General features: G+C 32.9%; 4 protein-coding genes across 5 annotated transcripts; 2 read left to right on the top strand and 2 right to left on the bottom strand.

The window, feature by feature from the left end:
- The first annotated feature begins 564 nt into the window (after positions 1-564).
- LOC125216358 (syntaxin-132-like) lies at positions 565-4,803 on the top strand. Of its 2 annotated transcripts, none has more exons than XM_048118048.1 (13): positions 565-758; positions 1,414-1,527; positions 1,604-1,660; positions 1,858-1,906; positions 1,977-2,065; positions 2,150-2,223; positions 2,312-2,354; positions 2,421-2,481; positions 2,640-2,665; positions 2,743-2,820; positions 2,887-2,967; positions 3,036-3,101; positions 4,529-4,803. In XM_048118048.1, exons 1-13 carry the CDS (start codon positions 741-743, stop codon positions 4,688-4,690), a joined length of 918 nt encoding a protein of 305 aa, XP_047974005.1. In that variant the 5' UTR covers positions 565-740; the 3' UTR covers positions 4,691-4,803. The 2 variants fall into 2 exon arrangements, with proteins under 2 accessions (XP_047974005.1, XP_047974004.1); XM_048118047.1 differs by lacking the exon at positions 4,529-4,803 and adding an exon at positions 3,207-3,516.
- A 452-nt stretch (positions 4,804-5,255) lies between these two features.
- On the bottom strand, positions 5,256-11,046 carry LOC125216331 (peroxisome biogenesis protein 22-like). The gene is made up of 9 exons (XM_048118023.1): positions 10,836-11,046; positions 10,335-10,571; positions 10,203-10,250; positions 8,300-8,356; positions 8,112-8,213; positions 7,165-7,230; positions 6,906-7,007; positions 5,895-6,011; positions 5,256-5,814 (listed from the first exon to the last, which is right to left on the bottom strand). Exons 1-8 carry the CDS (start codon positions 10,917-10,919, stop codon positions 5,907-5,909), a joined length of 801 nt encoding a protein of 266 aa, XP_047973980.1. The 5' UTR covers positions 10,920-11,046; the 3' UTR covers positions 5,256-5,814; positions 5,895-5,906.
- A 2,191-nt stretch (positions 11,047-13,237) lies between these two features.
- Positions 13,238-13,717, bottom strand: LOC125209463 (leucine-rich repeat extensin-like protein 3). The gene has a single exon (XM_048109062.1). It carries the CDS (start codon positions 13,715-13,717, stop codon positions 13,238-13,240), a length of 480 nt encoding a protein of 159 aa, XP_047965019.1.
- Positions 13,718-19,789: 6,072 nt separating this feature from the next.
- Positions 19,790-23,462, top strand: LOC125209462 (agamous-like MADS-box protein AGL104). The gene is made up of 8 exons (XM_048109061.1): positions 19,790-19,974; positions 20,276-20,329; positions 20,436-20,454; positions 21,035-21,096; positions 21,187-21,286; positions 21,886-21,936; positions 23,176-23,249; positions 23,348-23,462. Exons 1-8 carry the CDS (start codon positions 19,790-19,792, stop codon positions 23,460-23,462), a joined length of 660 nt encoding a protein of 219 aa, XP_047965018.1.
- The last annotated feature ends 1,429 nt before the right edge of the window (positions 23,463-24,891 follow it).

Genomic DNA, 24,891 nt, shown 5'->3' with positions numbered 1-24,891 from the left:
CGTGCATTGCACATATGTAACACTAGTTAACATAAAAAGAAAACTTTGAACATTTAAAAATTACACAAGAAGGGAGTTGTCATGCGATCTCAATTGCAATAGACTTTACTTAGAGTGCACTTCAAATCAAATATTGATTGTGGATTCTAACGAAATTTTTTGACATTCACCTTTTCCCATTTTGCATGACTCAAATATTCCGAGCATTAATATTAAGCAATCTTTTGTAATAAAGGAATTCATTTGTTTCTACTTCTTATAACATTTAAATTGTAAATGGGAAAACTTAAAAATAAATTTTAGATCATGTAGAATGAGAGGAAGGGGTATATTTCCAAAATTAGAATATAAATTCTCTCTTTTTCTAAGCATATATTCTATTTGGACATCCATTCATAGACGAATGAAGCATACAACAAATCCAAGAACCAAACAAATTCTTAGCCTTGTCTTCACACGACTTATATTCAATAATAATTCACGTCACAGTCACTGGGATTAGTTGTTAATTTGATTCCAAATCCATCTTTGTTTTTGACTAAACACTACTAATTTAGTGTTGATTGTTGATTCTAACGCTCCTTAATTTCATCATCGAAAAAAACTGCGAAAACTCCCATATTTATTCTCTTTTTCTCGTCTTTCCCGTCGCCGGCCGAATGCTCCCCACAATAAATTCCAACAAACAGTTTTATTTCTTCTACACTTTTCAAAAAATCATTTTCTAGCCTTTTTTGAAGATGAACGATCTTCTCACGGTTTGTGTTTCTGTTTCTTTGATATTTTGCTGGTTTTTTCCTGCTGATTTTGTATATTTTTCTTTTTTTTGTTTGATTATAGAGTTCATGAATTGAATGTTTATGCTGATTTTTGGGTGAAGTTATCATGGAGTATTATTTAGTTTATTCATCATGTTGTCAGTCAGTCAGTAGTCTAAAATTTAGTATAAAGAAAAAATATAATTTTATTTATAGTTATTTTTACTTTTTAGTTAGTGTTTAAGAATAGATGTTTATGCAGTATTTAGGTGAAGTAATGAATTGATAATGATATCCTTGTATTTTCTACTCTTATATTGCACATGCTAAGAAGTAAGAACATGGTGAATTTTTGAGGTGCAAAATAGTCTGAGATTCAATGGCAGCACGATAAATGTGATCTTGAACTACGGCCTAAATCTTTAGATCGTGTTTCCTTTGTTTCTGTCTAGTTTTTGAAGTTCTTGATATGCTATAGTAGTTGTTCCTTTCTTCAAAAATGTTGGAGTAAACTAGAAAAACTATGTTTTCACTTAAAATCAAGAATCTAGTTGAAAAATTGGTTGTGCTTTTCTTGAAATGATACAAGAGAAAATCTCTTAATAAATGAGACATAATGTGTTTTTATGGTTCTTGAGTCTTGCGTGCATGTCAGGACTCGTTCGTTGGAGATGCCAAAGGCAACACGTCCAGAGAATCCGACATAGAGATGGGCCCTCGGCTTCCTAGGAGTAGCTCTGATGTGGCTCTGGAATCCTTCCATAAGCAGGTGCGCGCCAAAAAGAAGTCATGGTCCGTTTCCTTTCTTTTTCCTCGTAAATTCTCATCTTTATCGTTGCTGGCAGATACAAGAGGTCGAAAAGCAGGTGGACAAGCTCTCCGTTTTGCTACAGAACCTTAAGGTATGAATATGAATACGGCCTTTCATTGATAGACTACGTGCTTACAAGTGAAACGTGTTATCTTAAACGACTATTGTAGGTTATGTAGTTTCATCAATAGACAACACTTGCAAGCGAAACATGTATCGTGTTTTCTTAAGCAACTATTGCTTGTTATGTAGTTTGATTTGATTCTATGCATACCATCCTTTTGTCAGGAAGCGAACGAGGAGTCAAAATCGGTTACAAAAGCTTCTTCGATGAAAGGTGCAATCCTTCTCCTTTTCATAATACCTTATAGATTTAGTACTAATGTAGCATGTCGTACTCGTTCCAGCTATCAGGAGACGGATGGAGAAAGATGTCGATGAAGTAGGAAAGATAGCACGCGGTATAAAAGTGAAAATCGAGACAATGAACAAAGATGTATAGCTCATACCATTTTCACATCTCAGTATCCCTCTTTGGTTGTTTCTCTGCTATGAACTGATTTATCCGAATGCTTCTCAGAACTTAGCTAACCGGCAGAAGCCTGGCTGCGGAAAGGGAACGGCCGTTGATAGGTCAAGAACAAACATGACAAAGTAAGTATAAAAATGTAAACATCTCCAGCTGTTTCTTCCTTCCCTATGTTTCGGTACGAGTAATTTAACAACGCCTCGTTCCCTGCAGCGCCTTGACGAAGAAATTTAGAGACCTCATGACCGAGTTTCAGGTCCGTTGATGATGATTCTGTTTTTCGATACATTGAGTTTTTGAGATGCTCTGTTTGTTTGAACAGACATTGAGACAGAGGATTGAAGAGGAGTATCGCGAGGTTGTTGAGCGACGGGTAGTAACAGGTCAGATTCGTATTTATTTTTTCTTTTATGTTTACTCCCTCCGTCCCTTAAAATTGATTTAAGACGAAAGTGCGTATATTAAGGGACAGAGGGAGTATTTTCTTTCGATATTGTTTGGTTTCATTTTTTAGAATCTAATGCGCGCGTTCGACGTTCAGTTACTGGAAGTAGACCGGACGAAGAGGTAAGCCTTCCTTGCATGCAACACTTGAAATCTGCAACATATCGACGATATTCATTTTGGAGCTCGATGACTAACAGACTATCAATACTCTCATTGAAACCGGAAACAGTGAACAGATATTCCAGCAAGCGATGCAACAATCCGGGCGGGGCCAGGTACTTTTTCATTTTATTCATGCGAAGAATGAAATTTTTTACATTTTTATACGTCTCGTTATGTAGGTAATGAACACTTTGGAGGAGATTCAAGAGAGGCACGATGCTGTAAAGGAGATCGAGAAGAAGCTTCTCGACCTTCATCAGGTACATAGCGATCTAACTGATGTTGTTGGATCACGTTCCAAATGACATCCGTTGATCTCTCTTTGCAGATTTACCTAGATATGGCCGTGCTAGTCGAAGCTCAAGGAGACATTTTGGACAACATTGAGAGCCAGGTTAACTTTTAATGATCTTATATGATTCCTAGATATATGCAAAATTGGGGTATAAATAGAAAGATATGGTGTGTGTTGTTGTGTGTTGACGAGGCTCTCGTTCAGGTAACGAACGCAGTCGACCACGTTCAGTCGGGAACGACTGCGCTTCAGAACGCGAGAAAACTGCAGAAGGGCTCGAGAAAATGCATGTGCATTGCCATTATAATTCTCTTAGCAATTGGAATTATTATAGTTATTAGTTTGGTCCAACCATGGAAAAACTAAGGGAAAATGGTGCTTCGTTTTTCGCGCACAGCGCGTAAAACGTCGCTCCCAGTTAACCTTAGTTAGCGATGTGTTGTTTGCATGTTCGTGAGCCTTGAATGGCTTTGAGAAATTTTATAGTTTGATAGATTAAATATATTGATACTAATGTGTATGAATAAGTAGTAGTATAAGTGGAAATTAATACGAAAAATAAGAAGGGAGCTATTGTAGTATGTGTGAATTGGTCTAGAGTGATAATGTTTGAAGCTAAAGGTCTTGGGTTTGAATCCATAATAATGCCACCTTTAAAAAAAAGGGTCTTTCTATTGATTCGACAAGAAATGCCTTACTCCCTCTGTCCGTTGTTACTTATCACAAGTTTTATTTTTGGTCCATCTGTCATACTTCTCACACTTACTTTTTACTCTACTTCTTTTAGTAATGAACCTCACATTCAACTAACTTAATTTCACTCCCCCTTTATTATCAAAGTAATACTCCATATAAAAGTAAAGCACCTATGTCACTAGCTTTTTCAAATCACTTCTGATATTCTTAAAATCTGTATCGAGTTAGAGTCAATTAATGGCGGATGGATGAAGTATTAATTTATATGTTCTTCGTCGTCAAGTTCGCATCTTTGCTTTGCTTTCGTGAACTTCGACATACAATTTGTATTAAACAAAATATATGTTCCTATAACTTTGGCAGAACAATAATCCCACTACTACCCGAAATATAAACACTAACAAAGTAGCTTCCTCAAATTATTTTCTTTGTTTATTTTGTGTTTTACTAATTTTCCAACAAATTAATGAGGTTCAAGGTAAAATGCTTCTCTTAAATGCTTGGGCTTGGGCTTGGTTTTGGATAAGAAATGTTTATAAGATTTGAGGCTCATGTCTTATTTTAAATTTTTATTTCTGAATTTAAGAATTATTGCATGAATTAATGGAGAGAAGAAAAAAGTAATTGGAGTAATAATGATAGGGATAAAAGGTTATTGAATGTATTAATGATGATTTGCTTTTTCTAAAAGTAGAAATATAACATTTTTATTGAGATAAACTAAAAAGAAATATGACATTTATATTGGGAGTCATGGGAATGGAGTGCGTATAAATGATCTTATTTTCTTCGTTTACTTATTTAATTGGTTTGTTAAATTATGGTTATAGGTGAAAAACGCAGTGGATCATGTGACCATGGGTACGGATGCTCTTCAAACAGCGAAAGATCTGCAGAAAAAATCAAGAAAATGCATGATGATTGCCATTATTTTAATGTTGGCTATTGCAATAATTATCGTGCTTTCTATTCTCAAACCGTGGAAGAAATAGGACTGGTACATAAGATTTTCACAATTAATTTGCAAGCCAATTTTCATAAATTAGGACATTTGTTTTATACATGTATTTCTCCTGATTTTAAAAATGTACCTTATAATAGTTGGCAAGCGAAAACTTTAATTTATGTTATAGTTTTATTCCACGATGCAACAACTGAGATTCTCAATTGCGAAATGCATCTGAGAGAAATATGAATCTTAACGAGTAATCATAAGTTGAAGTTTTCGTCTGATTGAAAATAATTAGGGGGCACAGACCAAGATACATTGTCACAAGCCAAACTTTTGATAAAAAATGCAACCGAACAACTAAAAATGCAGGCAGAGACATAATTGAACCCTCATTTCATAGCTGATTTTCAATTCACTGGTGTTAGTTACATATACAAAGCACACTTTGAATTTTAGTGGACGTAAAATGGATTGACAAAAAAACAATAAAAAAGCCTCAAACAATATAAAAAAACTGATGAAGAGTATGTATAGATAGTGCAATATAAATATGAACCCCCCCCCCCTCATATACAACCATCTTAGCACAAAAACAGGCAAAGAGATAGAATAAGACAACATTTAACATTCAAATTCAAACATCCCAATTATGATGCTACAAGGGCTTTCACAGATCAGCAACAAAAAGGTCGATACAGAGCTTAATCAACGGGCAATCTCGGTCAAACTAATGGAAACGGGATAGATAGCGTGAGGCGTACACACTTTAACGAAAACATGACCTGGGAACACGTTTTTGTTTTAATCAATAACAACTTGTGCTGATCTTTCTCATGGCAGAGAGTAAATTTCGATCTTTCCTGCTGCATCAGACGAGAGCATTGGGTTTCACCTCTCGATGAAACAGGGCCAATCAGAATGGCATAAACAATGGTCACACGAAATACAACAGGGGTTAAATCCTAACACTGTTATAAGGTTGGAATTTCCACGGTACGAAGTTATTTCTAAATAATGCTACACCATATAAAAGTACACCGACGAAATTTTCTGAAGGTTTCAAGGAGAAAAAGAATCAGTTTTGGGTGAAGTTCTGTACTTGTTTGTATCACAGGGTTTGTTGCTTTTATGACAATAAAATGCTGCCCTTCTGAATATCAGCAACTGCAGGTGATCAACGAACAATGTAAATAACATTGAACTCATAGAGGATAAAAAGCAAACAAATAAATAACAATGAATACCTATATTGCACATTAGACACATCCAAAGAATTGTTCCAAGGATGGCGCAGTAAAGACATTAGAGGCAGGTCGTTCGAGCTTGACAGATGAGACGTGAAGCTGATATTTTATGAATCTCTGAAAAATGATACAGAAGTTGATGAATTTCAAGCTATGATGTGCAACGATACTCCAAAGAAACAAGTGTAATAAGCATGATGTATGCAGCCTAGAAGACATAGAAGACAATAGATGCCAAGCAATTATGTGAAACGATATTTTCATGAAAAGAAGTGGAGTGATGAAGCATAAAAGCCATCCTACAAAGTTATATGTATCCACTTCTTCCAAAAGAAACATAGCAAATGTGTATTTTGTTGAATGTACAGTTTTCTTAAATTCGGCACCCCTATTTCCAGAAAGGATATGATTCTTTTATTACAGTGGCGATAATACGATGCATATAATATTTACTCAGAAAACCAGAACTTAGTTTAAACAATAACAAATAATAGACAGTATAAGCAGAAGATCCGCAGTGTCTCAGAAAAATCACAAATAAAGTTGAACACACAATATCTCAGAAAAACACGACTAGACATTTAACTAGTCAAGATATGTCTTCCCCTCTTTTCCATCACGGTTCACATACTAGAAATAGACAACAACATCCACAGATAGATAACAGAGATTCAACACTCCAAACTATTGAAAAAAACTGCACTCGCCTTTCTCCATTTAACTTAGATGAAAAGTAAAAAACTGATTATTAAACTTATCTGAAGAATAAGAACTAGTTTTTGGTCGAAATCAAGTAACAACATCTAAAATGTAAATTCACATTACTTTAGACCAACAAAGGTGTTTCTACTTTGTAATAATAGGCTTTACCAAAATGTACCATTGAATGATATATCTAATTAACGCAAATTTCATGGACTTCTTTCTTCAAGTTTTTATTAGTTTACCAAGATGAATACTTATCTTATGTTGGATAGAACAGACAAACGTAAAGAAAGAATTAGAACATACAGCTAGCTGGGTAGTAATTTCAGGATTCGAGTCAATGTGCCAATCTGGTTCCAACTGTCTGACAAAAGATGTCCGTCCATTCTCCGTGGCACAGAAAAGAACCTGCAAGCTCAGTTCTGTAAGAGCTACGTACAAGCTTAAAAACTTACCTTGTGGACAAGAATCTTAAAGTTTCTAAGAACAATGTAATGCCACATAAAATGCTCATTAATTTTTCTTAACTACATAACCACACAACAATTTTTCAACTGACACCTACCTTATCTTTGACTAAACCACCTGATGTAAAAACCCCAGCATCTTTCAGGGCCTCAAGGACTTTCTTCTGCAATGACAAAAGCGACAAAAACTAACTGGTGATCTTGGAGTAAATTGCATCATATAGCAAACATAAAACAAAAGTACGCCATATACTGAGAAATGAACAACACACACCAAACTTCTAAGCCATGATGCTTTGTTCCCCATTTATATGGGATTCAAGAGATACTATTCTTGTAATTAAGATGGTTGACTGCACCAAGAAAAGCTCCCACCATATCTCAATAAACGATTGTTGAAAAAGAAGAGTACGGAGTACTGCTTTGTTGTTATTTTTCCTTTTTTGAAAGTTAGAATAAATAAAAATTATTGAAAGACCTAGAAGTATAATTACTTGTTCATGTCATCAGCATTTTGAAACCATAATAAGTAAACCAAATAAATAAGCAATTTGAGGACAAGATTATAGATGAAAGATAATTTCAAGATACGAACAGATAGGCATCAATATATAATCTAGCGAGTAGAGGCATAACATCACACAACGTAAACACAGATCATTCGTACAAAACTAATTTGTGACACTAGTCCAAATAACAAAGCTACTATACAGTCTATAAGACATAAATGTGGTTAAACCAAATCCAAGTGATCAATAAGAGAAACAAGATAATTTTTCTCAATAAGTGAACCCCAGAAATAAATGTTCTGTAAGAGTACATCCTAATGTCTTGTACGACCAAAAAGCATAAGCCGGGGACCAAAAAGTACTAGGATTTGTGTAACACCATAATAAACAGGACGAGAGAGATGTATTCACATGATTCTTGCAAGATATGGAAGTTCATCAGCTATCACAGATAATGAAATCAACATTCAACTGAAAAAAGACTTTCACCATATGAAAATAAATAAATGGTAAACAATAAGAAGAGGATGTTTTACTTCACTCTCATCATCAAGCACCCTTTCCATCAGATAAAGGTCACAAAATTTTGTGATCTCAAGCAGCACCTCCAGCACAGATGATCTTACAGTTGCTTGCTTCTGGGAAAGAAATTCGTTAACCACACGAATCAGTAATTTTGCATTGATGATTTTGATATGCTATAGACTTGAAGATATGTAACAACCTGTAGTTCCTCGGGGGTGTTCTCCTCGAGAATAACACCAAGCAACCTACATGTTACCTGCACAATTTAAGAAATAGAAAGAAAAAAAAAAGGAAAAAAAAAGGTGAATGTAATTTACATGGAGGTAAGTATATCACAAATCCCAAACCACAATATTGCTGTCTATGACATGAATCACACATTGAACACCACTTTTAATTTCATAACCCCAAACATTGTTCAATTCAGACTCTCAGACACAACACTGACAACACACACATAGAGACAATCAAACTTGATTGATAATTGACAAAATGCCTGTCCTAAGCATACCAAAAATGTACCAGTGTTGTTAGGAGTGTGGGGCACACTGGGGCAGTTAGGTAAAATCCAGGGCATGGGGCAATGGGGGCGTATGTCCCATGAATCGGGGAGCACTAATGCAATTTGTAGAAGAAAGAGAAGCTTGTATTAATGGTTCAAAATTGTATGCATGTAGGGTGTAGAGGTACAAATGAGTATAGCACATATTAGTGAGGGTGTAGAGGTATGGATTAATATGGTGTCCCCATGATCTGACACATAAATAGCGAAATGTGAATATGAAGTAAGGCACGCATTAATAACACCGATGTTGTCAACCAGTTATGGACTGAGCGAGAGACATTCGGAGGATCAACTATAAAGGAGGGTGAAGAGATAAGAGTATAGGTTCCCATGGTTTAGCACATTAAAGATGGAGAGAGGGAGAGAGAGAGATTGGGAGGATCAAATCCAAAAGAGGGTGTAGGGTGTGCACTTTGATCTGTCACGGTGCCGTAGCCTTACCCCAGCTGCTGCATCTCGCTCGCCCCAGCCACCATGGGGCGATTCCAGCCTCACCTCGTGCACCACGACTGTAACACATTTTACAGAAACGAATGTAACAACATTTCAGCCATGAAGCATGAGTCACAAACACCACAGTTCAGTTAACTCTATCGTAAAGTATGAAGTATCATCTGATTAGGGATGATAACAAAATCTTAGGCAGCATTTCTTTGGCTGCCGGTCATCTCAAAGTTTTCTGATAAAAATTCTCCAAGTAACTTAATTCATCCAGTCAGTCTAGGAAAGTCTCTTGATGGCTCAAAGTTACATAATAGGTCCTGCGTGGCCCAAAATAGAAAATTTTAAACTTTTACAATAGCAGAACACTAGTAGATACGCATCACTCATGAAGGAGCCATGAAGGAAAAGCCAAAGTGCAGGAGGTTTGTGGAGGAGAAGTCGAAGTGAAGGTTCATGGAAGGGAATTAATGTCTCCATTACAAGTGAATGAAAAGAATGAAGATCGGGCAAGGAAAAGGGTGTTGACAGATGTTACTGATGTTGGATTAGTGGGAGAGTGAGTGGGAAATGGTTACCAGAAGATGGGAGGAGTGGAGTTGTTGGTGCTAGTTATTCCCATTATGTTTATGTTACTTACTTCTTATCTAGTGGGATTGTATTGTGTTTGTTAGTAGCCTGTAGGGCAAGTGTAGCTAAGGATTTCTATGAAGGAAAAGAGGGCCTTCATTTGAAGGAGAATCTATCAACATTTCTATTACTTTTTCTTAGAAACATTGTGTCGACAACAACTACGTCTTCATTGCTTCATTCTTTAACATCATCCCAAATTAATGGATCGTTACATGGGAACAAGACACCATATCAAAGTATTCCAATTACATTTTAAGGAAGTATAAATATATTAGGCAAAGATAATGCTCAAACAAAAGAATAGAGAGACTCCAATGTCTGAAAGCTGAGTAAGCACATGACATAACTAGCGCACAGAATAGAAAAGGGACATTCTTCCTGTATCAGGAGAATTGAGTCCACCTATTGCATTTAAGTATACATTGGTTACACTACCAATGAAAAGTATCGTTCGAAACATTACCTTCCTTCCTTCGCTCAATCTTTGCCTAACAATTTGTCCAAGGGTTGGCTGCAGTAGGATGAAAAATGTCACTTCTTCTATTTCCCAAGTTACCAACAATGCATAACTGAAAAGGGTGAAGAAAAAACCTACTTTTACAGGCTGAAAGAACTCATCGATAGCATTCTGGGTTCTCGAATCCTCTACAGGATTAATAGCCCCCGCAGACAAAACATTTACTGTCTCAGCACTACGAACACCAGAACTACTCGCTGACGGAGCTTGCCGTTTTGATTGCCTTCTTTGAGGCTCACTAGGTGTTCTCAATATTCTCCAAGTGAACACTAAAGCAAATGCTAACCCTGCTATGGCCCCAACTGATCGAGAATCCTGCAACATAACATTAGAAATTTAGTCCAAATCAACAACTCAGCTATTAGTTTTTGACATAATCAATAAAAACACTCTTCCAGCTATCAAATTTTACACCAGCATCCAATATTGGAAATTAGCCCCAAAAAATAGATGGCTCGAATCACAAATTAACACATGAAAATTCGATTGATGCTCGATAATTCGCAAAAAGGTCAGGGAGAAACAGGAATAAGAGCAAAAAATTAGAGGAAGATTGGATGAGAGAGAATCGAAACGAACCAGGTCGCGGGGAAACTTGAGAGAGAGGAAAGCTCCAACACGTTTGAACAACTGCAGGAGATCGTCCTGGGCATTATCATCCATTGCGATTTGAGAGAGATTTGTGTTCTGCCTAAACCAATTGATCAGAAACCGATTGAGTCGCGCTAAAATTGAAGTTGCATTTGTAGCTCAAGGATTTATTGCACAGTGGGGGAGGTTAGCTTGCAGATCCAGGGAGATACACTGAGGATTTTTTTAATTATAAACTTTTTACAATTTTAGTTATGTAATTTTACGATTTTTAATTGTATAATTTGTAAATTAAACAACCTAAATGATTTTAAATGGAGTATGTAATTATTTAAATAAGAGATGAATTTGTTTCAATTAAAATTATGCGTTTTCATTTTTTTGTGTCTCACTTAAAGAAATATTTTTAAAAATGGAAACTCAATTCTCTATTTATTTTTACTTTATTCTCATTCTAATTAACCCATCAAATAACATTATATAAATTTTTTAAAAAAAATGCTCTAGAGATGGAGGGATTTATTTGTACTAATTATTAAGAGATTGATTAGGATATGGACTTACGGAGTAAAAATTTAGAAGTGTCAAGTCAACGCTAATCACTTTTTTTTCAAAATACGCATTAAAGTGTTGAAAACAGAGGATAAAAAAGAAGAAAAAAAAAAACAATTGATTTAAAATGTTCGCGAAGATTGGTACGTTGGACTAGAATTTTTAATTAATTTTGATTAATATTTCAAATTCTAGAGTAATTTTTGGGCATGGTTGTAATTTTTTTTTCTTGAGCTTGTTAATTCGTTTTACAACTTTAAAATATCGTTAAAAATATTTGATATCAAAAATCTTTTATTGGTAGAATTTGATAAATATTTTTCCTAAGTAACAAATTAAAATTATAGAAATGTCAAACAAATCGACTTTGTTGTCAAAATTGGCATTTAAATCAAATTCTTCCTAAGTAACATATTAAAATTATAGAAATGTCAACAGATCAACTTTATATGTCAAAATTGGCATTTAAGTTATACACTAATTTTATTCTATACTGGTCTATGGATATGAGTATTGAGTAATATGACCACTTCAGCCAAAACTATCTCAAGAGTCAAGACCCACCATCCAACAGACTTTAGAGTTTGATGAAGGGAAGAATAATATATACGGGTCAAAATGAAAGATATTTGTTCAAGGTTGATTGCTAGAAAAGTAGAAATGTTGTATGAATATACGATATCTAGCCTTTTCCTCAATCTTTGAGATTTCAGTACCCTATCTCTAATTAGTGTGGAATAAAATATGAGATTAATATCGTGTATGTTTGGATGTATTAAAATTAATAATATTATATGGCGGTGTTCGGTTTTCAAGATAAAATAGTACCAAGATATAATTTAAGATTGAGTCGTGAGATTATTCTAGTTATAGGGGGTTAGCTATGACTAATTACCCCGTGATTATCCATTTAGAATTGAATTGTGAGATTAAATCTCTTGAACCAAACACACTATAAATTTAATTTCGGATACAATCTTGCAGAACGAACACCTCCCATATGTTATAAATCAGTATCATAGAATCGCACAAATTTGTTCAAAAACTAGATAAGACCCTTTTTTTTATATCTTAGTAGTATTATTTATGCAATAATAGCAAAAGCACAATTATTTACAAGCGAGAATATTGCTAAACGAAGCGACCAACTATAATTGAAATGATGTCTACTTATTGTAAAAAAGTAGAATGAATAGGTGTTTCTTGTTTAATAATTTTGAAACATTGAAAGACTTTATTAAATAGTTTGGCTATAAACCTACACCCCAAGATAGAAAATGGGACCTCATTCTCATTTGATATTTTATTAATGAAGAGATCAAAATATACAATTTATAGTGAATCAACAATTTTGCATATGTCGTTAGTTTAGATGCAACTGATAATCATTCATCCTTTAAGAAATCGACAGTTTTTACCATTTCTTTCCTAATTTACAAATGTCACAAAAATCTAACATTTGAATTATCACAAAATTGTTTACTAAAGTTTTATATTACTTGACAAGTAACTTTTCTGTTAGATTAAAGCATCAAACTACCAAAGTTGACAGCGATGGTGAAAAATAAAATATCAAGGCTTATTATTTTGGTAAAATATATTGAGATATCTAAATATACATGAACACAAAATACCCCAGCAATAAATTTATTTGTGGTTTAGTCTTTCAGTAGAAAAAAAATCATCCAATCCTATCAAAATTCTGGAAAAAATAGAAAAATCCCAATTCTACTGTACAATATCAATTCATCGAAGATCAATGGGAGAACAAACAAAATTCTCAAAAAAATAAGCAGATGTCAAATTAATAAGCAATAAACGAATCAAAAAGAGCAGAATTATGAATTATTCACTGGACCTGGCGCCGCCGGTTCTGGATTAGGCGGAGTAAATGTCGGCGGCGGAGCCACCGAGACGACTGCTGGAGGCGGCGGGTAAGCCGTCGGAGGAGGCGGAGAAGACAATGCCGGAGGAGGCGGAGATAAATCTGGAACACTAGGAGTTGAATTATCACTCAGCGGCGGCGGCGGCGGCGGCGAATCCGGAACACTCGAGCCTGAGCTCTCACTCGGCGGCGGCGGCGGCGGATTGAAGCTGCCGGAAGGATTAGGAGTAGCGGGAGGATTTAGGCTCGGATTGGAATCGGGGGAGGGGATGACGATCGGAGCGGTTTCCGTGCACGAATCTGAGCTGCAATCGTTCGATTTTTTGCGAATTCCGTGATGCCGGAGCAGCGTGAACCCTAGGACGAGTCCGGTGACGACGAGAATCGCGACGATGAAGACGAAGATCTTCGTGGCTTTGCCGACGAAGCACATTTTAATCGAATTTTTCGGTTGGAGTTTCGATTGGTGAATTGAATTTTTGCTGAAATTATGCAGTTAAGGAAAGGCAATTGAGAATTGTGGGGGCAATGATGAGTTGGTGTGTGAGTGTGCTTTTTGTATTTATGCGTAGAGGAAGGAAATGGTGGTTTTGCAATTGTATGTATGTATATGTGTATGTATTTTTTTTCTTTTCTTCTTCTTGGATTTGGGCATTGGTGGAGTGAAGGAGACGATTGAGGAAGCTATCACGTGAAGGCCATTGAAGGAGAATACGCTGTGATTTTTGGATGTTTCTACATTTATTAATACTTCCTTTATGAGGTAATGCTATAATGTTTCATTTAAATTAGTCAGAGGATATTATTATAAATTGAATCCTATGTTTTGTGAGATGGGCATTTTGAATAGGTTATAGAGTATGGTTCATGTGTTTTTTAATTGAAATGAGAAAATATTAGTAGTATGGGTTTATAATTTAGCTGTCAATGAATACGTGTGAAGATAATGTGGTTGAATTGTTAAAGATATAGATATGTCAATTTTATTTTGAGATAGTAATATATGTGGAAGGGGTCGCCTCATATTGTATGCAATGTATGAGATAATCCTAATATATGAGGATCTCTGATGTGCACTGAGAGTATGAAAATGCAGCACCTTGTTGAAGATTATTTCTTTGATGAGGCACAATGAGTATAAATGTATTTAAACGATGGTTTCATATGCACATCAATTGTAGTATGAGCTTATAATTTAGCTGTCAATGAATACGTGTGAAGATAATGTGGTTGAATTGTTAAAGGTATAGATATGTCAATTTTATTTGAGATAGTAATAAATGTGGAAGGGGTCGCCTCATATTGTATGCAATGTATGAGGTAATCCTAATATATGAGGATCTCTGATGTGCACTTAGAGCGTGAAAATTCAGCACTTTGTTGAAGATTATTTCTTTGATGAGGCACAATTAGTATAAATGTATTTAAACGATGGTTTCATATGCACATCAATAGTTTTGGACATGGGGACACTTGATGTCGTAGGAGTGCACGACAGTGGTACGTCAGCTAATGTACAATAACACTCTAAATCAATTTGACAATTCCTACACATCGCTGACACAACGGACCAATAGCATATCTAGGATTAAAACATCGTGCGGTCAAAAAAATATTAAAATATGTTTAAATTATTATTCTTAATGAAAATACATTACAGTTTAGGGCAAATTGCCACAAAAATATAAATGTTGATCAAATATTGGTCAATCTTGTAATTTTAAACGACAATCATATCATAATTTTTTATTAATTGTTACTAGTAGTTAATAGAACAATGGGTGGAAAGGGAACTTTTAAATTTTAAATAAGAAATAAGATTGCTCAAATGGGCCAACATAGGCCCAATTTCAGAAAATTAATACTCCCTCCGTCCTGGCTAAAATGACACATTGCTTAGCTGACACGAGATTTTAGGAGTTATTGGTTAAAGTATTTAATTGGAGAGAGAAAAGGTGGGAATAAGTATTAAAATAAAGAGAAAGAAAGATGAATAATTTAATAGGAGTGAGAAAAAGTTGTTGGGTGTATTAATTGGAGAGAGAAAGTTTCCAAAATAGGAAATGTGTTATCTTATAGTTGGGACAGACTAAAAAGGAAAACGTGTCATCTTAAGCGGGACGGATGGAGTATAAGAAAGCAGCTTTTATGTAAAAAAGAATCGTGCCGCCGACTGAAGCTGGATTGAAGATGGGGCATGAGTGCAAACAACGTGGGGTCAGCGGCCGGTTACCAGGGGAGGGTTCCGGACTTGGCCCTTAGTGGTTTCATCGGTGTTTGGTGATGTACATTAGTTTAGATACAATAATTTCTTATATCTCGTCTTTTAGTAACCAACAACAAATATTTATCTCACTATGATCCTTTTAATGTTATACCACATTAGTGTTTATTCATCAACTTAAGGTTAGGAGATTTTAAACTTGACACTACAACCTTTAATGATAGGTATCTCATTTCCGATTTTGCTTGTGAATATTAATTTATTTATTCAAGAACCATACAAGAGACCTTTAGTGACGATGTAATCACCATTTACTCTACAATGCATAATATTTGAACTCTTTTGTGTAATTAAAATATGATAATAAAATGTAATGTGATATAAATAATTCTTCTCAGTGTGTAAGGGGCTCTGGTTTCGGATCGAAGCAGGATTGCATTCTTTGGATGGAGATGAGAAGGAAGATCATGTGACGGCATTTATGAAAGCGATGGAGATTCGGTTGAACGTGTTTCTCTATTGATGGATTAACTAAAATTGGAAGTCAATATATGTAGTCATTTTGCATAGTCTTTATGTCTTTGTTTTGGAAAATTTTATTAAATTATCTTTTTCCATTTGAAAAAAAAATTATCTTGACTTTTTAGCAAGTTAAAAGTGAAAGTATAAGATAACAAGATAACAAGATAAGTTTAACGAAGAAAGAGAGCATCTTCATATTTCAATCAGTTATGCTATAGTGTTATTTTATTATTAAATATTTTGGTGTTATATATACTATTATTCTTATATGTCCACATTTGATCTTAGATGGATATATGTGTGTCACATTTCAAACTCTTATGACGTACTGCGTCTTGTTTTGTCGTATTATTGCGTACGGATAAAGAAAATACAAAAGCCACATTGGCGCCGATACTTTTGACTCATTTAAATTTTCTTTGTCGTATTATTATATTATTGTATCTTTCTGATATCAAAGTGCACGTGAGATTGCTACATCACATTAGATCTTACATATAAATGATATGGTTTGTCGTATTGTTATATTTTTGTATGTTTCTAATATATTATGTTATATTATTAAATCACATTAGATCTTACATATATAAGTGTTATGATTTTGTCGCATTTTGCATTCTTTATGTCGCATTGTCATGATTTAGATTACCACATTGAATTAGATCTTAAATGCAATATAATAATCTTGATAAAGTAAGATACAAAAGCCATAATTCATGCCGATATTTTTGACGTAGTTAAATTTTCTTTGTCGTATTGTTATACTAATGTATCTTTATATGATATCATTTGTTGTATTGTTAAGTGCACTTGAGAGTGCAACATCATATTAGATATTACTATAAATGATACTCCCTCCATCCCAAGATATTAGACCCCTTTCTTTTTCGCACACATTTTGAAAAAATAATATAAAATAGTTAGAGTGGAGAGAGAGTAAAGTAAGAGAGAGAATTATGTAGATGAGAGTCTCCTCTACATAATTCTTTTTCTTATTTTACTTTTTCTCCACTTCAACTATTTTATAGTATTATTTTTCTAAAACGAGTGCGAAAAAGAAAGAGGTCTAATATCTTGGGACGGAGGGAGTATGTTTTGTCGTATTTAAATTCTCTTTGTTGCATTATTATATTTTTGTTTGTTTCTAATATATCTTATTTTATATTGTTAAGTACACGTGAGATTGTGTCATCAGATTAGATGTTACTCCCTCCGTCCCGCTTTAGCAGTCCCATTGACTTTTCTGCCCTCTTTTTATAAAAATGATAAAAAATAGTTAAAGTGGAAAAATGGTAAAGTAAGAGAGACAATAATGTAGATAAGACTCTTCTCTATATTATTCTCTCTTTTAATTTACCATTTCTCCTCTTTAACTATTTTTTTTATCAATTTTACAAAAAGAGAGCAGAAAAGTCAATGGGACTGCTAAAGCGGGACGGAGGGGGTACATATAAACGTTATGTTTTTGTCGCATTTTGCATTCTTTATGTCACATTGTCACACTTTAGATTACCACATTATATTAGATCTTAAATGTAGTATAACAATCATTTGATAAAGTAAAATACAAGAGTCATTCGTACAAGCTAATGCTTTGTCGCATTGTTATGTTTTGTACATATATGATCTCTCTTGTGTTGTATTGTTAAATACGCGTGAGATTACCATATCACATTAGATCTTGCATATAATTATTATTTTTTTGTCGCTTTTCAATGTCGTATTTTGTCCCATTGTTAGACACGTGCGTGTGAGATTCACCATATTGCATTAAATTTTATACTCATGCATTTAATCTATTTAGTCTAGATACAAAGGTTGTTAGAAACAAAATGTGTAATTGATTCAAATGCTTATTTATTAATAATGTTTATATGTGCTTGAATAATGATTTTACTAGTAATGCACAAATAATAATAAAAAAATAACATATTTATACCCCTTGAAAGATAGTAGAAAACAATATTTTCGAAATTCACATGAAATAAAGCCGTTGGAGACACATTTAGATTTCATGTTTAAAACCAAGTGCTATTCAAATCTGGTTTTGGTTTTTCAATATTGTATATTTAATTACAATATTTTTCCAAAAAAAACTAGTTAAGCAACACTTATCAACCAAATCGCAATAACACAACCAAAGCAGATTCCCTCAAATACACTCGTAGAGCGCATTTATACTATGGCTTAGCTTAACATTTATTTTATTTGGTCATACATACTTTATAGGCTAATTTCGTTAGTAATGCTAAATGATCATATTATAGCTGGCTATATTTAACTTTTTAATAAAAAACTGGATCACACTAATCAAATTTAATGCACCTAGAAAGTATTGATTGTTTAGGACTATTCCACCCTTTACTTAAAATGTGATATTGTATGATAATTTAAAAATGAACAAGCTTTGTTAACAGTGAGGTGTGAAATAATATGGTACTATACAGGAAAGTGATCAATTGCTAACTCATCATTTAATTGCTAACTACAACTAATTTAAGGCCATATGATTTTAGAAAATGTGTGGTCTACAATTTGCCACGTGTAACTTTTGTTTTTATTAATTAAATCGAAAAGATAAAAAAAAACTCCAAATTAAGGTTTTGGATGAAAATGTCAATATAATATTCCGAAAATATCAACTAAATGCTTTGAGAATGTCAACACAATGCTTTAAAAATGTTAACCCATTGCTTATATTGACATTCTACATGTATTATATTGACATATTTTATATAGTATATTGACATTTTTGTTGTACGAAAATTTTTTTAAAAGTTTGAATTTTTTTTCAAATTTTGACGTCGGAACATATGCATGTAGTATATCGTTGGAATCCTTATAAAATTATCTTTAATTTGATATATGTTATACGAATTTAAAGTTTTGGAATTTCTTTTAAAAGTTAGTTATAACTAAACATGTAGTTAATTGACATTAATATCCCTATTGATATTTTTTGGAATTAATCCTATGGCCTTATTGACGTTTTTTGTTGATCGTATTGACATTTCAGGGTTGATAATCTAGGCCTTTAATTTAAATATCTAATGACTATTATTTAGTTGTAGTTAACAATTAAGTATTGAGTTAGTAATATAACACTGCCCGTACTGTACAAATCAATGTTTAAGAAATAGTAAGTGAATTATATGATTAGTATAGTGCAAATTTACAGTTCACCGTCAGTTAAAGAGACCTTAGATTCAATCGAATTTACATTTCCTTATTGATCTCTGTTTAAATATATTTGAATTTTGATTAACTATATCAAGTCCCGAATGGATAGTGTGAAAATAATTGTAATACCTTAATTATATATGCGAACTATTGTAAAAATTATAGTATAAGTACTAATATAAATTAAACTAAACTAGTAAAAGAAATAAAAAAATAAGATTACGTATAATATAATAAAATAAAATAAATTAGTAACTGAATAGCAAACTATCATAAAAAAGAAACATAAAAATCAAATACTATAAGACTTGAAAAGAGAACTATAATTAAGTAGAAAGGGTAATAATGTCAATGTATTTGAGCATTAAATAGTACAATGAAATTATTACTATTCATCTCTTCAATATTTACTAAAATACCATTTCTGGCCCTCCATAATGTGGCTGTATAGATTTACCCTTTTATTTGCATAAAACACAACGAAAATCACATTGGTCTTCACATTTTGTTATCTTCCTCATCCTCCTTTTCTAGGTCTTCCCCATCTCCTTCTCCTTTTTCCTCAGCGACTCTCCTACCATGGGACGGAAGAAGCTCTCCATGAGGCTGATCGAAAACCCCACCTCTCGACAACTCACTTATACGAAGCGCAAGGAGGGCATCATCAAGAAGGCCGGCGAGCTTGCAGTGTTGTGTGACACCGACGTCGCCCTCATCATGTTTGCACCTTCCGGGCGCCTTGCTAGCTTCGCTAGCAATGGAAGGTTTTCATCTTTATTTATATATCTTTTATTTAATTTTTTTTTATGTTAATTGCAAGTAAAAATGCTAGAAATGGAGTTAGGTTGATGATATTAGTAGGATTACGTATCTAGCCAACGAGGTAAAATTAATGCTTGCCTATTTGAAACAAAAATTTAGTAAGAAGATCTAGGGTAACGAGAATGACTTTCAAATCTGAATAGTTTTAAAAGTGAGAAAAGATTTACAATTTTAATAGATCTATGTATATTTGTACATTGTGTTACAATTGAACTATTTTTTTAAAAAAAAATTTCCTTGCAGAATTGAGGATATACTACTTCGATTTGTTGACAGGCCAGATGAGCTTAGAGGAGGGTAAGTTGTTGTTAGGTTTTCCATTTATTAATTTTTTTTCATAAAATACATTTCTTTTCTTTAATTTTTTTTTAAAGATTCCTTGCAATTTTTGTTTCCATTGCAGGCCTATCAATCACGAAGAGGTACATACAGATTTCCCATGCTTCCAAAAATTGTATTATTTCAATTGAAGAATTCATCTGTTTTTATTATTAGTATTGACAAATTAATTTTATTTTGTAGTTTTTGTCTCAAAAATTGAAACAATTGAAGTATGAAGGTGAAATGCTGGAGAAGATTGCAGTGTAAGGACTTTGCCTTCACTTTAATATGTTTAAAATTAAATATTATTCTTACAAAACACAAATTATTGTTATTTTTAATGATATTCTTTCGTTTCTTGACATGGATCTTCATTCACCCGCTAATTTGCCGGTCAAACAAGTTCAGTATTGAGGTAATTAACACTAACTATTTACATATGCTTCAATTCAATTTATATTGAAATTTAATTGTTTATATATTATTTTATTTGTGTTTGTGTTCTTCTTTTGAGTAGTATTTAAACGAACTCTTCAGTCTTCAAGTAATATCTCAAAATATTCAATTAAGTAAATTTCATTTAATTATAAAATGTCCTACATTTTCTTTTAAAATGTTATTGGTGATTGTACAAACATATTATTGATTTTAATAATATTAATTTGAATTGGCTAATTACAGGAACTTGAAGAGAAACTAGACAAACTCAATAGAAAACAACATGAGACACAAGAAAAAATGAGGTTGGAATTTTTAATTTTACTAATATATATTTTCTCTTTATTTTTTATTCATAATTAACTAATTAACTCTAATTTTTTTATTATGTGCAGGTATTATGAACCTAACGTAGAAAAAATCAATTCAGCTCTTGAAGCAGGAGTTTATCAGCAGTTTCTTACAACTGCTATTCAACGAATCCAGACATCAAAGGTAAGTATTGTCAATTATAATATCAATTTTTACTGATATCTGAAATCAGTCAAAGGATTTTTCATTAAATTTTTCATTGATTACTAATTTCCAATGGAATAGATATGAATAACAGAATAAGGATAGGATCAATTTCAAGTAAAGAGGAAAAGAGAAATAACTATCATATTTATTTTTTCTTTATAAAAACTTATTCTTGAATAGGAAAGATATTTAAGACGGTATTTATTATATGTCTTATTCAATTTAAAAAGTAAATATGGTAGTATTTATTTTACTTTACCTCTTTTTATTTATCTTATTTTCTTGAAATTCATTACTAGTTTGTAAGAGGGTACATTTACCTTTTCTAAGAAGATAAATGAGAAATATGCATTATCGATTTACATATTTTCCTTGGATTTGCTCTAAGAACTAAATAAACTCGAGTGAGCAATTCAACTCTATAAGATGTTAATTGAACTGAATTCAAAGATGTTTTAGTAAAAATTAATAACAAACAATGTGATGTGATTTTAAAGCTACTTCATTATTGCATGTGCTATACTTTTTCAAAATTTTAATTTGGATAATCAACTTTGCATTGATCTTGTTTGTAGGCCAAACTGCTAGGCAATCAACTTTGTCACGAAAGGACTGAAAATGTTGAGGTAACATAATATTTGATAGGAGTATATTCTTTTATTATAACATGTATATATATGTTGCTTATTTAATAAACCGTATCAATTTTTTCAACAAATTGAGGCTGACAAGAATTAGGGTTTGTAACCAGATCTTTTAATCGAAGATTCTAATTTTCATGATTTTCGAATCAAATATCTGACAAAATTTAATTCTCATTTGCTTTATATATCAGCTTAGATATATGCACGTTTGTAAGTTTTTGTATTGAAGATAACCTTTCTTTTTTATGTATAGAAAGTGCAATAAACATGAGTATTTGTTGCAAAGATACCTTAAATTTTCAATTTATCTATACACATATACGTAAAGCTCCTTTTGGTATACGAAATTGGAGGCGTGGAGTTGAATTTGAAGCCTTCATTTCCAAATCCAATGTTTGGTATCATAAAATTTCTTAGATTTGGATTGAATTACAATTTCAAATCATCCAATTCCACAATTTGAATTCTATATCAAAGGTAATGTAATTTCACATATTTGTTAATTTACATTCACATTGCACACATTCTTAACACACACTGCACATATTCACAGAAATTGCACACATTCTTAACACACATATTCACACACACTGCGCACATTCACACACACACACACATTGCACACATTCTTACACACACATTCACACACACTGCACACACATTCACACACACACACATTCACACACGCTGCACACATCACACACACACACACACATTCTTGCACACTACGCACACACACTCACACATGTTGCACACATGCACACTCCTACACACATTACATGCAGTATGTGTATTGTGAGTTATGTGTGTGTGTGTATATAGTGAGTTATGTGTGTGTGTGTGCGGCGCACGCGCATAGTGTGTCTTTAGTGATTGAGTGTAGTGTGTGTGTATGCGCGCGTGCGTAGTGTGTTTTTAGTGATTGTGTGCAGTGTGTGTGTATGCGTGCGCGCGTAGTGTGTTTTTATTGATTGTGTGTAGTGTGTGTGTGCGCGCGTGTAGTATGTTATTAGTGAGTGTGTATGTGTGTATTTAATGATTGTGCAATGTGTGTAGTGTGTGCACGCACAATTTTCATATTCAATTTCGTATCAATTATTTCATTTTGCCAAACAAAGGATTTGAAATCAAATTTTAATTCAATTCCTTCCATTTTAATTTTAATTTCAGTTCCATGTACCAGATCCTAATTAGTACATGAACAAAATATATATTTTTTAGGTGCAGGCTGCAATGATGCAAATGGATGATGCAATTTCATTGACTGGTCACTCTGCTGAGGGAAACCATGTCCGGTAATTTTTATTTATTTTAAAATATAATATTAACATGTATGAATAATACTTATTAAATTATCATATTAAAATTGATTTTATAAAATTTATTTTTTTAGGATGAGGTCAAACATGGATGAAAATCAGAGTGGATCAAGCTCAGCTGTAGGGCCTCATCTTAGCCTAGGCTTCATTGAATCACAGAAGATGTGGAATAATTCATGGAATATATGAAGCATAGAGCTTTGGATGTTGGTTTAAATAAAAATTATATAAAACAAATACAGTAAAACATTGATTTTATTTTTGTTTAACTATGCCATTGCGAGTACTATTAAAACTCAATCATTATTGTCGTGCAAAAATACTCGTAAAGAGTAGACTCGGCATATTATAAATTTCGGATCAGTTATTTCTTTCATATTTAATCTACCATTTTCAACTATGATATGCATGATTTATTTATTCGAAATTTAAAAAGAGGTGGAGGCGATGTATATTCAATATTCATTTCCTGCTTGAATTGGCTGAAAAAAGTTTTATTGATATGTTATTTTCAAAAATATAAAGTAATTAGGTTAGTGCTTTAACCTCAATTATTTTTTTATTTGCGAAATTCTTTTCTTCTTTTTTTTTTCACTCATTCGTCATTGTTGTTTTGTCCACTCTTGCAAAACTAGCTTGCAAAACTAGATATGTTTTTAATTTTATCGATTTACATTTACAAAATTTGAACTATGTTTTCAGTAAGGCTTAGAAATATGCGGACTGACATTGCAACCTTTCTCGATGGATAGTCTAATTCCATCTAGGTTGTGAAATTCTTCTTTTTCTTTGTTTAGGACTGACCGTGTTACCTTAAAGTGGACGCCGCCCACAACCGGTCTACTAAAACAAAGACTTAGACATTGTTAAGTTAACTTATACATTTAAACATGCAATTAACATCCATTAAATGTAAAACATAACAACATTATGACAAAAATAATATGTTTTATTCCTTGGAAAATAAAACAAGAGTTTTACAGTATTCAATCACTCAAAACGTGTTTCTAGTATACAAACTCTAACAATAGTATCATAAAATGAGTTCATTCATGGCCATTTGTTAATTCGTTCATGGTCAAAATTGTTGATTCAAACATCTTTAATGTGTGTGTTTTTTCAATTTGGATATCTAAAATGTAATTTTACCTTATAAAGTTCACACTTTTATCAATATATTCAATCCATAGAGTAGCCCATTTTATTTTGGGTCAGTCCTATTCAAATTGCGAAAGTAATTAAATTGAAATTTTATCAATACAACAAATTTTCACCCAATTCTTCAACTTAATGAACTATTCGTCTCAAATCTACAAAATTATATGATTCGAGATTTAGAATATCAGTCTAGTCTATTAATACTTCCTTTTTGAGGTAATGTTGAAATGTTTCATTTCAAGTTTGAATCCTATGTTATGTGGGATGGACATTTTCAATAAATTATATAAAGAATATGGTTCATGTGTTTTTTACTTGAAATAAGAAAATACTAGCAGTATGTGTTTATAATTTAGCTGTCATGAATATCTGTGAAGATAATGAGGTGGAATTGTTAAGGGTATATATAGGTCAATTTTATTTGAGATAGGAATATATGCGAAAGGGATCACCTCATATT

The sequence above is a fragment of the Salvia hispanica genome, chromosome 3, assembly GCF_023119035.1.
Source record: "Salvia hispanica cultivar TCC Black 2014 chromosome 3, UniMelb_Shisp_WGS_1.0, whole genome shotgun sequence".
Lineage (NCBI taxonomy): Eukaryota > Viridiplantae > Streptophyta > Magnoliopsida > Lamiales > Lamiaceae > Salvia > Salvia hispanica.
Note: the sequence above shows the minus strand (reverse complement) of the source record. Positions and strands in the feature narration are given on the sequence as shown.

What these genes read in the sequence shown, in the direction of transcription:
- LOC125216331 (XM_048118023.1), bottom strand. Translation starts at nt 10,919, where the DNA reads ATGGATGATAATGCCCAGGACGATCTCCTGCAGTTGTTCAAACGTGTT. An exon ending in GATTGAGCGAAGGAAGGAAG is followed by an intron (nt 8,357 to 10,202) that starts GTAATGTTTCGA and finishes TAAATTGTGCAG; the next exon opens with GTAACATGTAGGTTGCTTGG. An exon ending in TGCTTGATGATGAGAGTGAA is followed by an intron (nt 7,231 to 8,111) that starts GTAAAACATCCT and finishes TTGTCATTGCAG; the next exon opens with AAGAAAGTCCTTGAGGCCCT.
- LOC125209462 (XM_048109061.1), top strand. Translation starts at nt 19,790, where the DNA reads ATGGGACGGAAGAAGCTCTCCATGAGGCTGATCGAAAACCCCACCTCT. An exon ending in GAGACACAAGAAAAAATGAG is followed by an intron (nt 21,097 to 21,186) that starts GTTGGAATTTTT and finishes TATTATGTGCAG; the next exon opens with GTATTATGAACCTAACGTAG. An exon ending in AACGAATCCAGACATCAAAG is followed by an intron (nt 21,287 to 21,885) that starts GTAAGTATTGTC and finishes TCTTGTTTGTAG; the next exon opens with GCCAAACTGCTAGGCAATCA.
- LOC125216358 (XM_048118048.1), top strand. An exon ending in TGAGCGACGGGTAGTAACAG is followed by an intron (nt 2,482 to 2,639) that starts GTCAGATTCGTA and finishes TTCGACGTTCAG; the next exon opens with TTACTGGAAGTAGACCGGAC. An exon ending in GAAGTAGACCGGACGAAGAG is followed by an intron (nt 2,666 to 2,742) that starts GTAAGCCTTCCT and finishes GATGACTAACAG; the next exon opens with ACTATCAATACTCTCATTGA.
- LOC125209463 (XM_048109062.1), bottom strand. Translation starts at nt 13,717, where the DNA reads ATGTGCTTCGTCGGCAAAGCCACGAAGATCTTCGTCTTCATCGTCGCG.